Source organism: Varroa jacobsoni, unplaced genomic scaffold (genome assembly GCF_002532875.2).
Source record: "Varroa jacobsoni isolate VJ856 unplaced genomic scaffold, vjacob_1.0 scaffold_204, whole genome shotgun sequence".
NCBI classification, from domain to species: domain Eukaryota; kingdom Metazoa; phylum Arthropoda; class Arachnida; order Mesostigmata; family Varroidae; genus Varroa; species Varroa jacobsoni.
The window spans coordinates 1-22,047 of NW_019213106.1; the positions used below are offsets into that span (position 1 = coordinate 1).

General features: G+C 38.0%; 1 protein-coding gene and 1 long non-coding RNA gene across 9 annotated transcripts; one reads left to right on the top strand and one right to left on the bottom strand.

Annotated features, from left to right (window-relative positions):
• Nucleotides 1-76: 76 nt before the first annotated feature.
• Nucleotides 77-13,602, bottom strand: LOC111273628 (uncharacterized). Of its 5 annotated transcripts, XR_002687962.2 has the most exons (5): nucleotides 12,556-12,647; nucleotides 10,581-10,738; nucleotides 9,638-9,798; nucleotides 6,692-9,107; nucleotides 77-6,526 (listed from the first exon to the last, which is right to left on the bottom strand). It is a non-coding gene; the product is annotated as an uncharacterized LOC111273628 (long non-coding RNA). The 5 variants fall into 5 exon arrangements; XR_002687965.2 differs by lacking the exons at nucleotides 77-6,526; nucleotides 12,556-12,647 and adding an exon at nucleotides 13,328-13,602 and having other exon boundaries at nucleotides 8,241-9,107; XR_015316018.1 differs by lacking the exons at nucleotides 77-6,526; nucleotides 12,556-12,647 and adding an exon at nucleotides 13,179-13,230 and having other exon boundaries at nucleotides 8,241-9,107.
• On the top strand, nucleotides 12,761-21,605 carry LOC111273625 (uncharacterized). Of its 4 annotated transcripts, XM_086973550.1 has the most exons (8): nucleotides 12,782-12,904; nucleotides 13,617-14,080; nucleotides 15,783-16,225; nucleotides 16,397-16,675; nucleotides 16,934-17,722; nucleotides 17,932-18,202; nucleotides 18,471-18,941; nucleotides 19,602-21,605. In XM_086973550.1, exons 3-8 carry the CDS (start codon nucleotides 15,829-15,831, stop codon nucleotides 19,804-19,806), a joined length of 2,412 nt encoding a protein of 803 aa, XP_086829676.1. In that variant the 5' UTR covers nucleotides 12,782-12,904; nucleotides 13,617-14,080; nucleotides 15,783-15,828; the 3' UTR covers nucleotides 19,807-21,605. The 4 variants fall into 4 exon arrangements, with proteins under 4 accessions (XP_022711112.1, XP_022711110.1, XP_022711111.1 ...); XM_022855377.2 differs by lacking the exon at nucleotides 13,617-14,080 and having other exon boundaries at nucleotides 12,761-12,904; nucleotides 18,471-18,979; nucleotides 19,602-19,739; XM_022855375.2 differs by lacking the exon at nucleotides 13,617-14,080 and having other exon boundaries at nucleotides 12,764-12,904.
• The last annotated feature ends 442 nt before the right edge of the window (nucleotides 21,606-22,047 follow it).

Genomic DNA, 22,047 nt, shown 5'->3' on the forward strand with positions numbered 1-22,047 from the left:
ATATATAGATATCTGTATGATTTCGTTTTTCTGATATTTACTTTGACAGTGATTATGATGATCATTATCATGTATGATTTTATTGTTATTGTTCAGGCCTCTAAAATAATATCAACGTGATCGAGGTACTGACTTTTGTATAGAGAGATACGACAATGAAAACAAAAACAGGAAAACGACCCTTTCTAAGCAAATTGTAAGAACAGAGGGGACGCAATAGACGTCAGTCGCCAAGTCGGGCAGGCCTCCTTCAAGTCGATTTATTTTGCTCAACTTGCCCGTCATCCCTATGTCCATATTAAAACCATTCGTGTAAACACACGACAAACATACACACACACACACCTCCACCATTAAATCATATCTTTGTATCAGTAAAAAATGAACCCCGCTAAAAAAAGAATTTATTTGGTTTTTCTTCTTGGCTTTCTGATTCAGTTTCTTTTATCGTTTTTGTTCTGGACCTTATTTAATAATGTAAATGTATGCTAATAATACAAATGGCTCGTATTTATCTAGGGTAGAAACAAGTCGGTAAAAAGAGTAGTCGTACGATTTGTATCTTGCACCTGAGTGGTTCGCGCGTTTCACTTGTAGCCTAAATTAATACCCATTAATTATACTCTATTGGGTCCTGCTTAGCACAGTATCTCGTTGCTGATCGCTCTTTGTCTGTGTATTATATTTACTAAGATATAATAATAGTTCGTACATTTCAACATCTTCGATGCTAGATATTAATTGGTGTACTTATTACACCTACATATAAAAAGTTACCTGTGTATATAATATTTTCAGAGATCGGTGAGGAGAATACCATCATTTTATGTCACTACCCTATTGTCATGATTGTTATTTCCAGGCCGGTGTCATTGGAAGGTTGAATATAAAGTCGTTGTTGTATTGTCTTTGCGATATGTGCCCACATGGTTTTCATCAATGTGTTCGGCCGCATCATTGATTTATAATATCAATGATAATGTTTTTTCATTGGCGCTGCCTATGGATATGGTACATACCGGGCTCTCGTTGCATAGCATCCTGTCAAATGCGTACACTTGTCAATTATTGCTCTTTATTTTCTTATATGTTAATAAGCTTATCTTCTGTGGAGTGCAGTATGCAGAACTTTAGGCGCGAAAATCACAATATGTTTAATCCGAACCTTCAGTATGTCAGGAGAGGCATTTTCCCGCACGTTGCCGCTTTGTTAGCAATAACTCTGAATACTATTATCGCTACTATGAAGTTGGTTTGATCGACTTTGTGTGTTGTGGCCATCAGTTTGGCGTAATTGGCATTTGTCTTTGTTGTAAAGTTCAGGCCTAATATAAAAAATAGACAGTCTAGGGAACTCCCTTCCAAATGAAAAAGAACTGAAGTCTCTAAGAGATTCATGTCATCTTTACCGAAGTGCAATTGACACTTGTTTATGCTCTTCGCTCTAGACCCTTCAAACGAATCTAAAATTGGAGTTGTTGGCTTCACCTCTCTCCATTAATCACCAAACTTCTTTAAAATCGTAGAAAACAAAAAAACGACACTGATTCGGTCGTATTCATATTAGGGGTATATAGTGTTGAAGCAACTCTGCGCATTAAGGTTTCTTGTTTGATTTATTAATTAGTACTACTATACTTAACTGTGTATTGCTTTAAGGTATTTATCTAATATCTCAACTAACTCTACTTATTTTACTTGCATTTAAGGAATTCTGAGATTTTAGTGGTAGTTAACTGTCTTAGTTCTGCTGGCTTCTAGATGTATTGTTTCTAGGGGTACAGCTATCACAGAACATTGTCAATACTCACTGAAATGTTAAAGAAAATAGTTTATTTTAAGTTTATAGTGGCGCTATCCGACTTCAAAGTGGCTACTTTTAAAACCATTTGGCTTCCAGAGTCGTTGACAAACACAAAAGTACACCACTAAAGGGAATATCGCAATTGAGTGTCAATAACGCTTTTTTGTACAACCATTATGTAAGCTGATCAAGTATTTTGTTTGCTTCTTTTCCACCGATAATCTGTGTTTATTAATGATCACGTTCTATATTTGAAACAAGGTACGCTAATGTCTGTGTTTGTTACTGCATCAAGTGCTAACCTCATTCGCGCATCTACACTGTACTCTATACATGTTCTAGTGTTTTAAAACGGTAAGATGTAGTTTGAACAACACGCGAAAAGCAACAAAATAAGCAGAAGACGAAACAAACATAATCGCCGTCACGTCAACAAAGAATGGCAAAAAAAAGAGAGACTCATGAACAGAAAAAAAGAAGAAGTCCTTTACAACAGGGTAATATATGCATAGTCCTAGTAAGATCAACTTCCATTTTTTAACCTTTTCTGTTTCATACATAGATAATTCATAATTTCCTGAATATCGTCTAAGCATTTTCATAAGTTTTCATCAGATTTCTTGAGACTGCTCCTATTATTGTTCACGGTATTATTATAGATCTTACAAGGTGAAAGCGAAATATATAATGGCATCAAGCAAGTTAATTTCTGCATTCTGTTTCTTGTCAAGACCCTATGAGACACTGGAGTGATGAATTTACCTTACAAATAAATTGCAAAGCGATTGTGCCCGTGCGTGTCTGTGTGTGACCGTCTAGGCGAAACGTACGGAACATACTTATAAGAGGATACATGCTATTAAAGCGTTCTTAGGGCATCTATCAAACGGACTTCTAGGATCTCGAGAGACAGGGGTCTTTTTGGGATAGGGATCTTATATAAAGGTAGCAAGATATCAATGCATGCAGGATGTGAACAACGATTATTCACGAAGTCTAGACATGCTACATAAGTCGAAAAATATTGAAACATCATGTACATGCCAAAATGTATGAATACCGCAAAACCACTACGAAATCATTATCAGATTCGTTCTAAGTTTTTTTTTGACACTCTTGCATTCCTCCGCGGATGCAGAGATATTCCGAGGTCTGGTACCTATGGAGAGACGGTTTCGAATGCGGTGACCGAGCAATTCCAGTGAAGTGTAATTCAAGTTTACACAAAAACAGTATGAAATGGCAATTCAGTTCTGTATGCTAACACTATAGCTGGCACGATGTGGGGTGACTCACACAGCTGCTGGCTGTTGGTTGCGTCTGGAAAAAAATTATTTACGATTTTGATCACTTCGGCTATAGTCGCCCAATTTTCGTATATGCATAACCTGCAATGATAATGTACGAATGATATGATACCTGCTATCTATCTTAGTAAAGGCCTGACGCAAATTCAATAAATTTGAGGCAAATCAGAATCTAAAGAAATCTATTTGCAACAACTAAAGATGGAATGTTGTTGTAATTTGTAGACATTTTTGTCCAAAGATTGTGACGTTTATTTTTCTTGGATTATTTTAAAGTGATCCTGATGTTTTGATTTAAATCAGTGCTTGTTTGGTTATCTATCCAGCATTATCAGATAACGACTCGAACTCCTGTTTAGATCTGAGTTTGGCGAGCGTTGGGTGGTTCGATGCATTACAGTGCTGAACCAGCGGTATTAATTCGCACCATTTAAGTCTTGTAAGAACAGTCGCCAGCGGTTCTCCAATCGAAGGGTGAATGATAGCATCTCCTATCGTAATTGTTCTTAACGGCCGCGAGTAAGCTGAGTATTTTCGTTCTCTGTACTACGAAATTTCATGTTCAATTGTAGTTTTTCTGGATAGTTAAATTAAAAGACTGCTCGGTATATCTGTCCATTATGCGCTGAAGATGAGCCGAGTGATGAAGCGCCTATGATTTCTGTCACTGCAATTTTAGAATGTATTTAGTGGCTTTTTTTGCCCTCATTACTTTTGTTGCCTCCCGGATATACGTGTCTGTCCAACTATGACTGATACAATAGTATAAAAGTTATTAATAGTGTGTTGCTGATCTCAGAGTTTGTGTGGGTGTCTCCGCTCATTAAAACAAAACAAAAGCTGACAAAGAAATCCTTAAAATCGAGAGTATGAATGCAAAAATACGGTACACCATGCTCTTCGAAGAAAATACAATTTTTAAAATTAAATTTCAAAAATTAAAATTGTTGCTAAAATGATTTATGATTATAGTGTTCAACCTGTCTGACAAAAATTCTGCATACTCTGACTGTTTCCTCATATAACTGGATCCATCCGAGAAAACTGAACTTCGTATGTTTTTGCATCTACCGTGGAAGTTATTCGAGTAGATGTTGTTAGCAGTAGATTCATGGTAGTTGTCCAAATATATACTATATTAACAATACGTGTGTTACGCTCATTCGAACCGCAACGAGTATTGAGCAGCAGTAACAGCTTCATGTAAGGAATGCAAAATATAACAGAAAATATCTACTGCAATGTTCTCTTACGATGAAAAACAATGCAATAATATCATAACACTCCTTACGAAAAAAAGGTAATGAGATCAGCTATAAGACAGAAAAGCGGTAACAATAGTAGCAGTTGTTGTTTACACACATATATATATATATACAATGCAAAATGTATGTGTGTACACCAACGCTTAATCGAAGGGCGTCGTCTAACAAAACAAAATGCATAGAATGCGAACGGGTTTCAAACAGTCATCTACTTTGCTTGAAAAAACAAACTTTTTTGAAGGAAAGACACTATCACACTATTACGCCGACATTCTCGCAAACATTCCTGCTAATAATTAATTTCTGACATATTATCATATAAAATACAACTCAATAATAAAAATAGATGTCGTTTGTTGCCAGTTTGTCGCTTTCGATGTCGTATGTTGTCAAACAGAGAAAACAAAAAAAACTGAAAAATGTCAAAATGTCAACGTGCATTGAGGCCCTGGCCATTTCGCGAAATGCAAACAAATATAGAAATGTATATGATAAATACGCAAACGCATAAAAAGGTTGTACAAACAGCCCAGCTGGGGCCAGTTGCTTTTGTGTCGCCGCACCTCCCAAACTCCCCTTCGTATTTTTTGACTGGTTCCGTTTTTTCATTGAGTGTTTTGCCAGGGGACCAATTACCGATTGGGGAGTGGATCATCGAAGCAAATACGGATCTACATTAGGCCAATGACTACTAATGATTAAGCTATATAAGTTGGTAAAGCATCTCAATGCCTGTTACGGAGTATGTTCGAAAGTATTCAACAGGAAGGGTCATTCCTCTTCTGCATTTCCTGTCTCTATTAAATCTGATCCTGCAGTTTCGTCAAAGGGTCAATTCTGTTGTCTTCTGGCAACTTCGGTCTGCGCGTATTCTACGTATGAATCCACCCTCTCGCGTGTCGCTGTTGCTGGCTATAAATGTTTGCATGTATAGTGCATAGCTCATCGCATTTACCATTAGATCAGTATTATATACCTGTATATGTATGGCATTATTATGAGTAATTCATTAATATTATTAACACACTATTACTAAGATTATCATTACTATTATTATAAATATCATTATTATAAAATTTCGTAGACCTGTTTGTCTTCTTTTGTCTCCTGACACATTATGTCTGTATAAAGGCCTCTTTTCCATGTGTGAAATGCTGTCCCAGTAATATGTGTTGTTAGATTCCAGTGTTGCTGTGAATGTGTACGTGAATTTTGCTAGACGTGTCTAAATATAGAATAGTCATCATAGTACGACTAGCAACTAATCGCTTGCTATGGAATTAGTTTTTCATCTAGTAAAAATATTTCTTGTCGCCGTATTTTTAAATAGGAGCAGCTAGCAAGTTCCGAAGCACATGCTTATTAAAGAAGTTGTGCGCAGTATTAACAACGTTTGGTGTACGAGCAGCAATAATGGCTAGCAAAACAATTAAGATTTTTTGGGTACGGATGATCTTCAATGGTGCTAAGTCCTTCAATGCCAGCGATTCGTATATTTAAAATCGTAAAAATTCGACTTATTTTTCATTGAATACTAGAATTTCTAATTAATTGGAGTCGGTGATGATCCATGTAAGTTTAACAAAAAAACAAGAAAACACCTGTAGTAGATCTAAAAGTCACGTTTCTATATTAATCTCGTACATTAAATAAACCAAAGTAGAATTTAGAGTTTTTCAAGTTTTGGTAGAGCGTGTGTGTTACATCATTACTAATTGTAAGTCAATCAGTCGTCTATTTGAATCGATGTCTATTCGATAATTTGTCCTCGATTCTATTCAGCATCATTCCCCCCTTCCTTTAGATACGTGTATGTGAAATAGCAATGCAATTATCACTATGAAGTGAAAGTTGATGATCACTTTAGACGGCAGTATATAATACCACTAATAATAATAATAATGAACAACTTGAAGGTGTGCACCTCGGAAAGCGTGGTGAGAGGATTCGAGCTCTCATTCATATTTACCGAATAAATACTACACTTGAATACAAGAATACATTAATGTGAATGTCTCATAGGAGCGCGCGTTGTGTGTTACCAAACCTTGCATTCTTCTTGCGTTGTGGACGCTAATTAAGCATAGAAACGTTTTAAAGTAAGGGTACACATCAGGTACGTGAAGTTCACAACGAGTTCTCCCTTCGAGCTGGAAAGAGGGTACGCAACGTAAAAAATATCACACAACCATCAGATAAAGAAAACGCCGAAGTTTATTGTTGGTATGTCGACTGGGATAATCTGTTGAGTTCTGTGTCGGTAATATGCGAACACAAATCATATATGCATCACCATTTCTATATATAATACATACTTGTGGGTGACAGCCAGGGTCGATTTCAAAATTGAAAATGGATGATATTGCGAAACGTCCAATTGTAGGAGAATAATTTGCTACGTCTTCTTCGTGGAACTGTTCCGCTAAGTCCCAAAGGCACAAGAAACAAATTTATTTATCAGTCCCTCCTCGAGGTGTGCTACCAACAAATTGTGTGTTCAGTGTAACACCATTGTTGCTTGGGGTAAGCAGAGAATGGTTGTAATCAGCAATCAATTTGCGGGACCATTTTTTAAGGATCCCGGCATATCCGAACGCAGAAACCGCAACAAAAAGACGCAGAGACGACAACAACAGCAACTAGACAACAACTAGACTCTCAACCGATACATATGAATTGACGAGAAGAGGAACAACTACATTAGTAATTAGATAGAGAACATAATTGAAAACGACAACAACATAACGCCAACAAGCCACACTGACAAAGACACCAATATTATCGACTGATATAATTGATGTATATAAATAGGTACATTTCCCGAAATAAGAAGAGTTACGATAATACTGATGATGATTAAGATGACGATAATGATTACGGTTAATATTATGAATATAATGATGATATGATATTATGATAATTAAAAATATTATAATTATTCTTATTATTAATGAGCGCGAGACGGGAATGAAGTGGGCATGAAGCGAAAGACATTATATAAATATGAAAAAATATATATATATTGAAGAAGTATACGCTGAGAAGAACGAAAACAAACGAAGAAAGGAGACAAATGATACTGGGGAGGTGGGAATGCGCGGTGAAAATTATATAGAAATATATATATATAAAAAGAGTGACATATATATCAAACAAATATATATATACATGCGCCGAAACATTGAATGAACATAATAGCGGCGATGACGAAGATCGTGACGACGAACTTTAAAAAGGAAACAATTACATCACCAGCAACAATTTATTATGGATAAATAACGAAAAAAGGTGATTATGCATGGGTAGAATCCAGAGAGGTAATAAGGGGATGTAGAATTCAGGTTAAAAAAATACGTTTCGTAACAATACTAAATACAGAGTAAAACGATATTACACAACAATGAACATTGCAACTGAACTTAATATACATTTAGATAATAGTTTGCAAGATTAAAGATAAAATTATCTGAGCATGTATTGGTATTATTGGCCGGCTCTATAAACAAAAAGCAAGAAAACGATGAAAATTTAAGAGCAAATATGTAATGTTAACGAATGATGAAAGATACTGCTATTATCTGAAGTCTCGTAATATGGGATAAATACCCTTAGACGAAAAAGCGAAGCTAAACTTCAGATCTTTAGAAACATCACAATTGAGCCTGACATAATGTAAGTAGAAGATAAGGCGTACGTTGCTAATGAGACGAACATTAAAATGGAAAAATAGAACATCTCAAAAGTGGCCAAAAATATTTTTATGGTACGCACCTGACTTTAAGTTGGATATTGAAGTGAAGGCAAAAAGCAGAGGGAAAATAAACAACTGGATTTATCCAATAAAAATAAAAAACGAACGCTGAATTTATCCAATAAAATAAAACAGCAGCAGACTCACTATGTTTATTTACTGTGTCTTTTTTCGTTTCGCTCACACATTGTCACACACCAACCTACACGCGTAGTAAACATAGATATATTGAAACAAGTATATAATTCACTCAGATAACACGGTGACTTGGATTTCTGGAACAGTCATTACCATCATTTTGCCTATCATTTTATTGCATAAAAACTGCTTTCGACTACTGGCAGGATTGACTTGTTCTACAACATCTTGCGTAACTTTTACCTCTTAATCCTCATTTTCGAGTAAACTGTGCTAATATGTAATCACAGGTATGTGCTCACAGAAGCTATGGCGCGTCCACCTTTTTTTGTTTTAATAAATCTGCATTTATCCGTAATGTTGATTTACCTTTATAAGGTGAATCACAAAAACTATTATATTTATTATACAAAAACTAACATTTCCTATCAATCTATTCTTATTAAATAAACATAAATCAGAAATAACTTGACTTTTCTTGGTGTAATTTAACCTTTCATTAGCAGATAAAAGCCATCAAAGCTACATAATTAAATTGGTGACTCATTGTTTATGTGGTGTTATGATGTTTATTTAGTTCCCTTTTCTCATTAAAAGTATTATAACAGGTGTTACGAAACCGGAATTAATGCGGTTGTCCTTAGCTTCGTATTCATCAATGCCTCTAACGCTTCTCTAAACTGGCGTAGAACTATTGACTGAGAATAAATTATGAAACAGCTTTTAATTTCAAAATATACGTTAAACTTTGCTTATTTTCATTTAACCATTCTACGACCAAAACAAGGGGATTTTCGTTCGGATGAGATACTCGACCTTCCCCTCGGAAAGCTCTTGGAGACCTGGGAATAAAAACACAACTAATACATATAATATCTTAAGAACAACCTCTGAAAAAAAATAAGAATTTAGATTCAAATAGAAAGTATGTAATTAAATCATTAATTTCGAAAAACACAAATCTTTGTTAAAGCATATTAACGGACGTTGTCGTTTCATCATAACAAAACCACAAATAAATTCATATATTTTTATCGACATAGATGGGCAACTGTAGAAATAATTTAGGCTACTGGGGACCATTACGTCTCCGACTCCAAAACCGGAGGGCAGATGCGCATCAATGAATGATATACATGCAAATATTATTATGATTATGGACAGCCGTAGCATTTCTGCAACTGAATACTTTTTGCTGATATGAAAGTAACGATCAAGAAAACTAAGCCTAACTGTATTTCAAGGCGGCTCGGAGAACGCAATAGATTACAGGGATGTCAGAGCGTTGTTAAAAATATTCTTAAGCATTGCATGCATTAAAAGCTTGACCATTTCACAGAATATCGGTAATTATATAACTAAATTCTAGTACCGAATCGTGCGACAATTGCGTTAATTGCTCTCTCAGCATTGTCTTGTTGTTATTTATCGGCGTATCTATCCAACTGGAGTTCAATCCCTCCCAACAAGATTGTGCCATTCAGTGCACGGTCGATCACCACGATGGCTGCGTATTCCTGTGTATTCCGAAACCTAAGAACAATTATCATTAATTTATTTAGTCAATTACAGTTAATCATTACGTTTGCACAGAACAGCTCTCAACTCAGTGTTCAAAAGGCCACGCAATCCTAAAAGAAACTGACGTATGCTCGACATCAAACTGTTCCTAATATTTCATAGTTATATCAAAATATACAATAATGTATACTCGAAGACGAAAACTAAGCGAATGTGCGCAATAATGTCTTCGAAACATTGAATTGTGCTCGAAATTATACTTATATTTAATTCGTATGAATTTTTTTTAGAATATTTTTAGAGAAGAAGAAGATGATAGCGCTTAACGTGCCTTCAGATATATTCAGAAAACGTCTAAAAAGACAAAATAACAGAAAAAGACTCAGTGCGTTTACTTCTCTTGTCAGTTATTTCCACGATCGAGCAACGCCGACGGCGCGAGGCACGATGCCTTGATCAGTCTGATCTTTATAGCTTCTAAGCGGCACGAACCGTTCTCATAATGACACAATTATTTGTTTTATCGTTGAATCTAATAAGACGCAGGCTTTCGCTGAGAATTGAAGTTCCCTTTCTTTGAATATTAAATCTTACAAACTAAGATGATTCGGCTGCATTGCAAAATCCCAGTTTCAATTATGATGCTGAAAATAAGATAGCTTATGGCTTACACATCCTACTTTTCACGCGAATTGTGCAGTAGAGTTGATGTGATCCATTGTTTTTTCAGTCTATTCACAAACAAAAGCTCAGCCAGTTCGATCAAATAATGCCAAACATCTTTTGCACATAACTGGTAATCGATGGTGTCCACGTGCTCATCCACAAAGGCCTCCGTCCTTCGTCTCGTAAAAGACTCATCATTTGAGAGTGGTCCGAAGTAAGTAATAATGCCAATAGCTTCGGGAACTCGAAACTTGCGTTCTATCTTCATCACGATGTATATTAATTCCTAATTAATACAAAGAAACAATGACATATTAATATTATATGACTTATTATTAATATTATATACAAGCAGGACTGTACTGTCCTGCTTATTGTTAAAAAATGCCTGTCAATTTTGCATAAATCATAGCTTTAAGATGAAATCCTTTTTACTTTGTAAAAGTTATGCATAGTCAGTGGGCTAAAATAGATTAGCTCATTTAGAGACGCTTTGTTTTGTAATAAACATCACTAACGTAGGAAAATCCTAATTGTTAATATTTGAGGATTTTTCAATAAGTTTTTTTCTGATATTTCAAAATATATTCAGCTATACTCTACTATATCGTGCGATTCTCATGCTAGCGATAACATCTGGTTGGTAATATGCGAAGTCGCAGAATGTATTTATATATGGAGCAAATAACAATACCAACGAAAAAAAATATGCATATATACAAAACAGATTTTCAGTCATTAACATCGCTCATAAATCAACTACCATATATGAAATACGAAGACTCGCCTACAGACCGCTTTGGCACATCTCTCTATATATCAGCCCGTTTTTAATTACACGGTTTTGCGCCATGCTATATGCTTCGCTTACATTGTGTAGGTATTAGGTAGGTGCGGATAGACGCAGAAAGATTTTCGCAAAGCGACCGATGCTCACCCGTCCGGTGTTCTTTGAGCTATATGCAGAGTCATTTCAAATATTGTTCTTTTTTATGGTAAACCCAGATGGGTAAGTAAATTTGGTCGATCGATATGTAAAATATGTTTTAAGCTCTTATTAGCAGAAGCTAAGCCAGCAATAATGCGGTTCGCTTTGGGGGACTCAGTAGAAAACACAAAGGGAACTCGGGCTAAAAAAGCGACCACGAAAGATGTCTTAATGCAGGACCTACGAGTAACATCAAGTCAATGTTAACTGCACGTATGATATATCTGCTTTTTTTTAAAGCTTACCATTAATTTATGACGAAGAATGGCTTATTGCTGAATCCTTATCGAACTATTTTAGGATAGAGCTTATATCTTAGTTCCATTGCTCTCAAATGTCTAAATGTAAAGTTATGGATTACAAGGATCTAATTTTAAAACACATATTCAGCATGATCAGTGTCTCCATCTAGTGGTTATATACTTCTGCTAAGTGAAACATTGTATAGTAGGTAAATTAAAAATTATCGTTTTTAACCATCTTTTCAAGAGTTGCTACGAAGTGTAATATAACAACATCGTCAATAAACCCGCTATAACGGTACGCCACAACCTGTATTTCTAAACAATGATTATTCCTTATAGAATATGTGTTCTCGATCTTTAAAATTGCTTCTTTAGCATTATTCATGTTCATGGACTCATTAAAAACTGCAGTTTATTAGATGCTTTTTTGCAGTTGATCGCATTTTTTTACAGAAATTTTTTGTTTTAAAACTGTTAATCTAGGCAGCTGTCTGACAGATAAAATAGCTGTCACGTTATTTCTGTGATAACATGGTCTATTCATCTAACTAAATTTAATGCACCTTCACTTAGCCCAACATAAATATGTGTTTTAGTAATCTCGGAAAGAATAACTTGTAATGCCTCAAATCACACGGAACCTAAACTTCAGACTTCCACTACGAATACAATTATAAATCATCAAAGCCAAAATCAGAAACGAAAGGCTTTCGTTTTAGCGGTTGGCAACTTTAAAGGTGAGTTTCTAACTCTGCGAATAACTTATGTCTGGTACTTCTACGACGTGTTCTATTGAAAATCTGAACTTGACACTACCCAGCACCTATTTTAGAATGATCATTCTCCAATTAGAGTTATTATTTGGCTTACAAGCACATTTTTCTATTGCAGTAATGAAAAAAGGTCAAAACCAGGGCTTTCCTCAGCAGCTGCTGGTTGGCTACGATCACCATTACAGCTGACAATAGATAGACCTGATGGCGCCGCAGGTCGATTCAAACTTCGATAACTCGCCGCCAAGATGGCGGATATGGCGATTTATGTAGCAGTGTTTACAATTGTAAACGTGTCCGTTGTTCAATAGCCCAGCTTTCGCTGCGAGTGGTACGAGCTCTCAAGTGAAAAAGCAGCTGCGACATTTGAGTATCACTGACGTCGAACTTCAAAACACAAAGTCGGCCTTGAAGGCCTTCACGAGAGGAATCGTTGCACATAAATTGTGAGTCTTACGCACAGGAACCTTCGCATATTATTAACTAGGCATAACGCGATATGTGGTTACCTATACACATCAGATCTCTCACAGCTGATTCTCGATTATTTGCGTCTAACAACGCATGCGACATTTTAGATGAGACGATTGCGCGACTAAAGCAGCTGTCATATAATACACCGGTCAGGTCTATGTGGAACTGAAAATGCCGTTTTCGAAGCATCTGGTTATCTCCTGCTGCATGGGGCAAAACTAGGATTTGTCCGTTTTTTTCACTTACCTTATCATCATAGGCCTATACGTGTTGTATTCATACATAACAGTGAGGGACTTCCCCACACACGGACACTTGCACACTATAAAATAGGAACTTAGGACCTAAATGTATGGCTAAAATAACAGATTTAGTGTCATTTTACGATAATTTACCTTATTTTATATGGATTACTGCTCCTACCCAATTTTGCGTCAGCGTTTTCATATTGTCCCATAAACCTCTGGCGCATTTTTCGGTAGATTTGTTGATGCCTGTTTGCTTATTTTTGAAACCTGTATACTGCTAAGAATCTCCCTTGATCGCTGTTTTTCGGTACAAATGCTTGCAATTTTTTATTAATACACTGACTTATATACATTGCTTTGCATTGATCGTTTGAAGTATGAAGGAACCTGTAGCGGCGATAATAATAATGTATCGATGATTCTCGTTTTTGTGAAGAAATATCTCATTTTGACAGCTAGGTACTTGGGTTATTCGCACTTCTAGTATCAAACGTCAGCAATGGTGACTATGGTGATGATGGTTTCTGGTGCTACTACTGCTGTTCGCTGCGATAGTGCTGCGTCAATGCGGGCTACGGTCAGCATCAACAACCCTATGGCTGGCCAGAAATATTTCCGAATGTTGACCTCCTTCAAGCCAAGTTTCTGCTAGCGTATCTGCCGCTGCTCCGTGTTGTTGCTGGGGCTCCGCTGCAGCGGGCTCCGCCAACGCGTGCGAATCAGTCATCACGGCTTCATTTTCGACAGCGCCGCAAAAGCAACAGTAGTCGTGTGATATTCTGTGCCCTCCTTTAGAGCGTTTACCAGCTACGGGTTTGGTTTATGTGAAAGGCTGTTCTACATTAGTCTGGCTGTGTCACAAGTTGTCAGCGGATTTAATTGACCGGATTGAAAGTCGAGGTATGAGACTTCCGACATTTAGACAAAATTGTGGCTTTGTAGCTAAGAAGGAGAGATATTCTCTAATTCCGTTTTCTTTGGTTTACGTTTGACACTTTTCTCCTGTAGATTTGCTCTCGACTTCAGAGATGCGCGTTATTCTCTCAGTACTTGAAGCTGTCCTATCAACACAACAATATTTTCCTTGTTTTGATAGTTACCATTATCACCATTGCTTAGCTACGATTATTGCCAACTAAGTATGCCGTGTACTATAACCGACGGGGATGTAGGAGTTAAATGCCTGAAATACGTACAGGTAGGGCCGTGTGCTACACACGAATTACATTTTTTAAACTTTGCAACAGTCTTATGAGAGCGTTACTGTAGTAATAGCTATTTTGATACTGTGGCTCAAATCAAGATTGTTTTCTATTAAGTGGTACTGAAATGTGGAGTTACCGTGCTACCAAAAGTAAATACTTAATTACACAAAGCTGAACGCGTACATGGGGTGTAAGCATAAGCATTCGCATTCTATGGTTTATCGGTGACATTTTGTCGCTTATTGCTTTTTGATTCACGGAAATTACGGGGACACTTGATAATTATGCAACGCATTCATTGTGGTGTCTTAACGAGTTCTATCTATTACCGAGTCTTATCGGTTAACGAGTAGGCCGTGTTATTGCGTTCCGATGAAAATTCGACAGCTGTTGAACTTCCACTGTAAACTTCCATTTCCGATTAATCATCCTGGGAAGTTATCGGTATAATTAGATAAATCCCTCGTAGAAATAATAACAGGCTAAAACGAGCCATATGCTTACCGACGTTATTCTTAGGAGTAAGCTATATTGCAGTATTATAGTGTCGTTCGCGTGCTAATCGACGCTAATGAAAAGTACCAACTTACGAAAAAAAATATTTTGCACATCATGTATTTTCAAGATTCAAATTAGGTAAAGCTGGTTGCAGCTTTGATTTGCACAAGCATCCAGAATAAACATTTTCCGGTCCCAATTTAAGCCACTCAACGAATATCGTGGTACTGAAAAGCTTATTGATACGTTAACGCTTCATGCATTACGAGACTATTTATTGCATATAAGATAAAAAAGCGGATTCATCGTAGCGGTAATATCTTTGCGCAAAAACAAACGGGTGACGGCGGCCTTATTACGCGTCGCTAAATAAAATGGCGACCTATGACTAACACTGAGGAGGAGGAGGATTTCACAACGAGAAGCTCTTATCCAGTTATTTTTTCATAAGCGTGCTTTTCTCAAAAGTATCCATTATGTGGCAACGGGAGAAAAAATAGCATGCAGCACCGAATCAGTGCACTAGAGTCGAGTGTAATATTGTCCAATGAATCAACACCGTGTATATCTTATGTATGATTCAAGCCGAATGGAAGTTATACAATACAGTGATTATATATATGGATGTATATATGGAAAAATAAATAATACGAGAAAACTTTTTAGAACTTATTCGAACTTTATAGAGTTCGTGATTCCGCTATTTCGAACATCGCTTCACAGCACAATTAACGTAAGTAAATAGGTCCTTAGAGCTTAGACATATGTGGCATCTACGACTTCGCTTTCATAATACCACCACCAAAACCAGCTAATGTGTCGTAGTATTTTAGTGTGTATTGTAGTCTATAATAATTGTACAATAAGGTGATTGTTGTACTTTCTCTGTTATTTTCAAGGTCAATCAGCCGCAAACGCAACTGCCTGCGACTAGTACACGGCGCTATGGCAGAAAGTATGTGTTCGTCGTTTGCTTCACTTGATGCCGAGCGCGATGTGCCTCGAGCAGTCGAGTTCAAGACAATGGAAAAGGAAGAGTTTTTCATTGACGAACAAGTCAAAGTACATTTTCAATTTCCAGATGAAGCTCACTGTCCGAATTATCTAGATGTGGTACGCATTCTGCCCGTCAACAGCTACACTGCTCTGGTAGATGCCGCCTCTGGCTGTGGCGATACAAATGGCGGACAGTTGTCAAAAATGTCATCATCGTTGGCGGCCAGTAAGACTGACGATGACTTTGAGACGCTCAATTCATCAGTGCTGTCTGGTGCTCTAACGTTCAGTTACTGTCAGTGGAAGGTCGAGAGTGCTCCCGGCCTCTTCTCCGTATCTGCGGAAGGTGATAAAGACAACATCTTTACTTTGATTAAGACACTGATTTCGTTCTCTGTTAAAAAAAATGAGAATGCACATCTGTCAAAGTCACTACACGATGGTAGTATAGTGATTGTTTTATAATCGGTATAATGATAACGCAATAAACTATTGTACGGCCTGTGTTTTTTTACAGTAAGTGCGCTAATAAAAGAGAACAAAAATAATTCGGATGAAGGAACCCTCTATGTGGCACAGTACATCACACCGAGTCGATTCCATCCAGTAGCAGAGAGTGACACCTTCCGTATATTTCCTGTTACCGAGGAATGCATGATCGAGCTGCCTGGCGTATTTAGTGATGATGGTTTAATTGTGCTTGGAACGGGTAGCGACACAGATGAACCCGAACTGGTCGAAAATGACGAGCTTGGCAACGATGGTGGTAAACTTGGAACTTCTTCTTCTCTGGAAAGTTAGTTCTATAGGTATCTCATTTTAAAGAAGTTCGACTGGTTTGAGTTAACCAAGTCAATATCTGGTTCCACCCACTCAAGTGTTTTATGATTATTATTGAAGAGTAGTCAACTTGCAACTATTCAGTCTACTTCACGTATAGAGCTGCTGATACATATGTAATACGTAAAGCATGTGGAATCTATGGCAAGTATCTAAAATACAACATTTTGTTATATTAGTAAACTCAATTGTATGGTTTCGATTTGTTTTTTAGGTGTAGTAGAAGACCTGACAATTGTTTTATCAGCAACCGAACTTCGTAAAATGGAAGATGAGCAACGTACGAGCAATGATAAGCTCCGATCATTCATTGATCAGTACAAGGATGACTTAATGGAGCTTACCAGATTAAACGAGACTTTAAAGCAGAAGCTTAGCAACGAGCAGGAAAAGGTAGAGAACCTTTTCAAGGAGCGTCGTAGACTCGGTGATGAAATTAGTGAACTAAAAAGAATTATGTCACATCAGCAAACGCTGTTCCAGAAGGCCCTAACCGAACGGGAACGTCAGCTGCGTGAGGAACAAAAGAAAAGCTCCAAGCTGGAAGAAGAGCATTCGTTAGTTTCCACACATCTGGAAAATCTACGTTGTTGCGTCGACGCGCACCTTGAAACAAAGAACATTCTTGTTCAGGAAATTGAGAGGCTTAAGAAAGAGAACGAGGATATGGCCCAAGAGAGGAAGGCGATAAAGAACGTGGAGAAAAAGGACAAGGCCACAGAGACCTTATCCGATTTCGAATTGAGAACCGAAAAGAGCACTGCACACAACAGCCAAACAGTTGACCTTGAGGAACGTGTGCAAGATCTCATCGCCAGACTGCAAAGCGCTAAACTCGAGTACATCTCGCTCTACAAAGAGAACAAGCGCAAGGAAAAGGCTCTCGAGAACATCTGCAATTGGGCGTCCTTAGCAAAGGACGGTATGAGTTTGGAAGCGCCTGCACCGACCACCCAGGTTCCCTCACTTGTCTCACATTCTAAAAGCAAGTTCGGTACAACGTGTAAGTCGGCGTTTACTTTTGGGCCTCTTGTCTAGCTTAGAATCTAATGCTTTATATACTAATTTAAAGTCAGTCCTGTTTCACTCATGAAACTGCCGGAGCTTCTGTTGCATAAGGTTCTTGTGAGCTTTGTAGCCGGCTAAATGAACGGACCATATATCTCACGGTGTCATACGGATATTTTAAAAACACCATTTGCTCTACTTTAGCTGCTTCGTTTGATGAGCTCGCGCATTTTCCTATGGCTGACCCGTCGTCCGCTCCCAAGTCCGCGACCCTTCCATCTTCCACGCTGTCGTCAAATAACAACTCATCGCTTGCAAACCTAAAAGCAAAGGAAAGCAAGGACGCTCAGGAGTCTGTTGAAGAAGATCTGATTGAATTGGGTTCGGATAGTGGCCGACTTTCATTGCCGCCACGCCAGAAAAGGAAGATCGAACTAGTCCGCAGGACCGCCTCCACAGCCGCTGCTACCGCAGGGTAGGTGATCGTAGGACCCTCGGTCTTCTACTACATTTTATATATGGTATAGAATCGGTTCCGGTGTGCAAGTAGAGCTGAAAAAGGTTCAATAAATTTAAATGCTTGACACTGTTGTTGATTTACTTTCGAAGATCTCAGGTGAATTAATTTGGTTTTTCCTATTGTTGTCTATATAGGTGAATGATAAGTATGTTAGTAATAGTGTTAGACGCAAACAACTAATGATCTACACGAACAAACTCCTCAAAATTCTTCATTATGTTAGAGCAACGTCCGGCGCTGCTCTTCGTGCTCTCCGGGGAAAAATGGTAGTGCGCGGACGGCATCGTGCGCAAGAGGCGCTTCGCAGTCTCAAGAGAGACCTCTCTTCTCTCGAGCCAGATAATGGTTCCAGTGGACAGCAACAGCAGCAAACAGCGCAGCAGCAGCAGCGTCAACAGCAACCATCTGTATTGCCTCAACAACAGCAGCAACAATCGAAACAACAAAGTGTGCTGTCCGGAACGTCTGCATCGTCAAATGTCCTCCCTCTGGCACCCTTGCCGATGAAACCTATTTCGCCGCCTCGTCCAAAAGCGCCTTCTAAGAAGAAAGAGATAGTTACTTCAAAGCCGTCTGCTCCCGAAGAACCGTTCAGCAACGCATCCGCGGTGCCTCGCTCGACAAATACCTACTCAGCGGCCGGACTCATCTCAGATCTCGAAACCGATGCTTCGAATACTGAGGAAGAGACAAGGTGGAGATTTTATTAACAGTCGGAAGTAAAATTTGAAGGTGAACCTTGTTATTTAAAAAATATAGTATCCATATGAATTTGGATACACTATGCAATGTGGAATTATTTTATGGGTTCGTTTAGTTTAATGAGATGGTCTTGTTCCATTCCGTCTTCGGTATGGTCGTGGTCACGCACACGCTTGTTCGTTTCGAGGTTCTACGGAGGACTGTTGTTTTGTCTCTCGCTTCTTTCAGGGACGACTACATATGATCGCAGTGTACATACGTGTACCGGCAGTCATATGTGCGGGTCAACAATCGATGAAAAAATCACTATTTGATAATGCGTTAATTATATATAGTCCGTCTGTCGGCTGCTATCACCATTTAGTGCGGATTGAATTAGCTATCTGATCATACTTTATTTATATCCATTTCAGTGTTTAAATTATTGTTGTTACCCTACTAAAGCGTATTTCCTTATTACAGAAATATACGAATTGATATATATCATATAACCGTAACTGCCCAGCCTGGCATGACTAATGTAACGAGATTACTAACCGTGTGTTATCTATTTTCGTTTTGCCCTTCTCGATCTCTCATCGCCTTTACTCTCATCGGCATGGACTTTCCCGTCTATCCGACTGCCCGTTCATGATCTGCCGTGCGTGTACAGCGTGACAAACCCGCACATTTGCCCGCTGTGCGTAACATCGATTCTCGACTACGAGGCGCACATGCGTGAAGCTCACCAGAAACAGCCGTGCCCTATATGCGGATACGTGTTTGATACAAACATCCCCCTCTATGTGATGACCTACCACGTTGAAAGGCACCTCGAAGAAGACAAGCATGATGGTTCGACGACCGCTTCGCAATGAAGTCAGATCGTCGCCACGTTCACAGCTGGCGCCATGGAACTTGTTAGAATGTTCCAAAAATGGGTTGAGGGCTGAACTTGAGCAGCCGACAGTGATGATGCATGAAAAAATTCTAAATGATGAAAAATATATATAATGAGAGAAAATCCCTGAGACCATAGAACGGGAATGGCATACTGTCGGCGGATTTTCGGAGAAAGTCTTTTAGAGGCAAGAAAATGTTGTTTGGGCACTAAGAAAGAAAGCCCGGAGTTAATTTACACATTTCTACATATACACATCATCATGTAATATTTATCACATGATGGCAAAAATTATAATATACATTTTATTTAGCCGACTTGGTGGATACAGTATAAGCATGGCTGAAGAACGATAGCTAATCGCAATCCCAGCAGCTGAACCCTTAACAATGGAGCTATTAGTACCTCCTGTATTAGTATACCATTTGGGTAGCTAGCCGTGTCTTCTTACGGGTACACTAGAAATTATTATAATGTCATTATTAAGAATTATTATGAGAAAAAAATTACATACCGTTAAGCTGTTGGGAAGTGAATGAACGCCGGAAAAGTGAGAAGGCCCTGGACGGATGACTAAATAGAAAGAACATGCAGCAAGTAAGAAATAGATAGTGAGTAGCATAAATATCTCCCACAAGCTCTGTATTCTAGAAAATCTCAAAAGACCGAAGAAAATTGTACGGATTTTACTATATTGCTCGGATTTCATTTACAGATAAAAAGCTTATAAGATCAATGCTGGTAAGAACAGTCACGCTAACGCGCAGAACGCGTGGAAAAGAACGGTGTCGATGCGTTTGAAGGCGGCGTCAAGCAACAATTCATAAAATAAATAATGTGCTAATAATAAAATAATACACGACACGACTGAAACATAAGGCAATTCAATCCTCATTTTCAAAATGTACAAAAGCATTCATAACTCTCACAATATCACAAAAGAGAACTACGAAATAGCAACGCCGTTGTATATGTTTGTTCCATACAATGTTATAACAACAGCACTCTCGTAGAATCATTACTGTATAACGACGACGTTATAAGGACTGCAAATAAAACATACACTATTCGCAAGATTAAAAACGCCGTCACACAACAAGCGAATCACTATAGTTGTTAATATCGATGTTGGCCATCGCAGGAGTGTTGCCAGGGAAGTAGTCCAGCACAAGTGACCCCGAATCTGTGCGCTAACTGTAGTGATGAAAAGGATAACGGACGATCGGATTACGATCACGAAAACCGAGACAACGATAATTATTGCATGATTGCATATATAACGAAAACAAATAGTATTGATTATAATAGCAAAGCTGCCGCTCATGCGGAGGAGCTAGGTGGTACGTCGTGCAGGGCCTCAGCACTCGAAAAATAATACGGAAGGGCGATGAATGACGGCAAGGGCCCCCACTAGACTTATCATTGACTAATGAAGTGAATAATTTGACTCGGTGGCACATTTGAGATACAATATGGATCATGTGCTGCCATTAATTATGAATTCATACAATTATAATAATACTTATTAAATATCTATGTATACGAAGGCTACTGCTTTAGGGGGAATACGAATACGTATTTATTTTAGTTTACAACAAATGTGATGACATTATACTCTGAATAAGACAGCATCGACTGTAGCAAATAGCAGATACAGCAGCGGCAACATTGAATAGTATAGTAAGCTTCTTTTTCCTTTTGGCTTATTCAAATACAAAAACATACATTTTACTTTGTCTCGTTCATGAGCTTATCGAATAAAAGTATTAATTTCAAGCTTACAATGTTGTCCTTTACTGTGCGTACGACTCGAAGTAACCGCAAAATTATATTACATAAAGATACCGCGATTAATGAATTCCTGTGTGATTCGATGCCAACAGGATCACCAGTCTACGTACCAATAATGTCTCATATAGAAGAAATGGACCGCTACACTAGTTATCTTCGAAGAGATAGCTATATTCGGATTCGCGGGCCATGCCCCACGTCTGTTCTAAATGATTAATCAAAATTCTGTACTATTATATAATACAAACTTCAATACAATCTGCTGCATCCGTTACCGTTTTCCACTGATTTCTTCATCGTGTTTTAATAAGTTTGATCTGCGCTAAAGCTAAGCAAACAATTTATAACTATTATTATTAATTCCATTAAAACTTACACCATTTGCTGAATTTCCTGATGACCTTTAGCACCAACGATGCTGTCCCAT

Excerpts from the sequence above, each read along its gene's own strand:
- LOC111273625 (XM_022855375.2), top strand. The coding sequence starts at position 15,829 with ATGGCAGAAAGTATGTGTTCGTCGTTTGCTTCACTTGATGCCGAGCGC. Across the intron at positions 16,226-16,396 it reads CTTCTCCGTATCTGCGGAAG|TAAGTGCGCTAATAAAAGAG; the intron begins GTGATAAAGACA and ends GTTTTTTTACAG. Across the intron at positions 18,203-18,470 it reads ACAGCCGCTGCTACCGCAGG|AGCAACGTCCGGCGCTGCTC; the intron begins GTAGGTGATCGT and ends TCATTATGTTAG.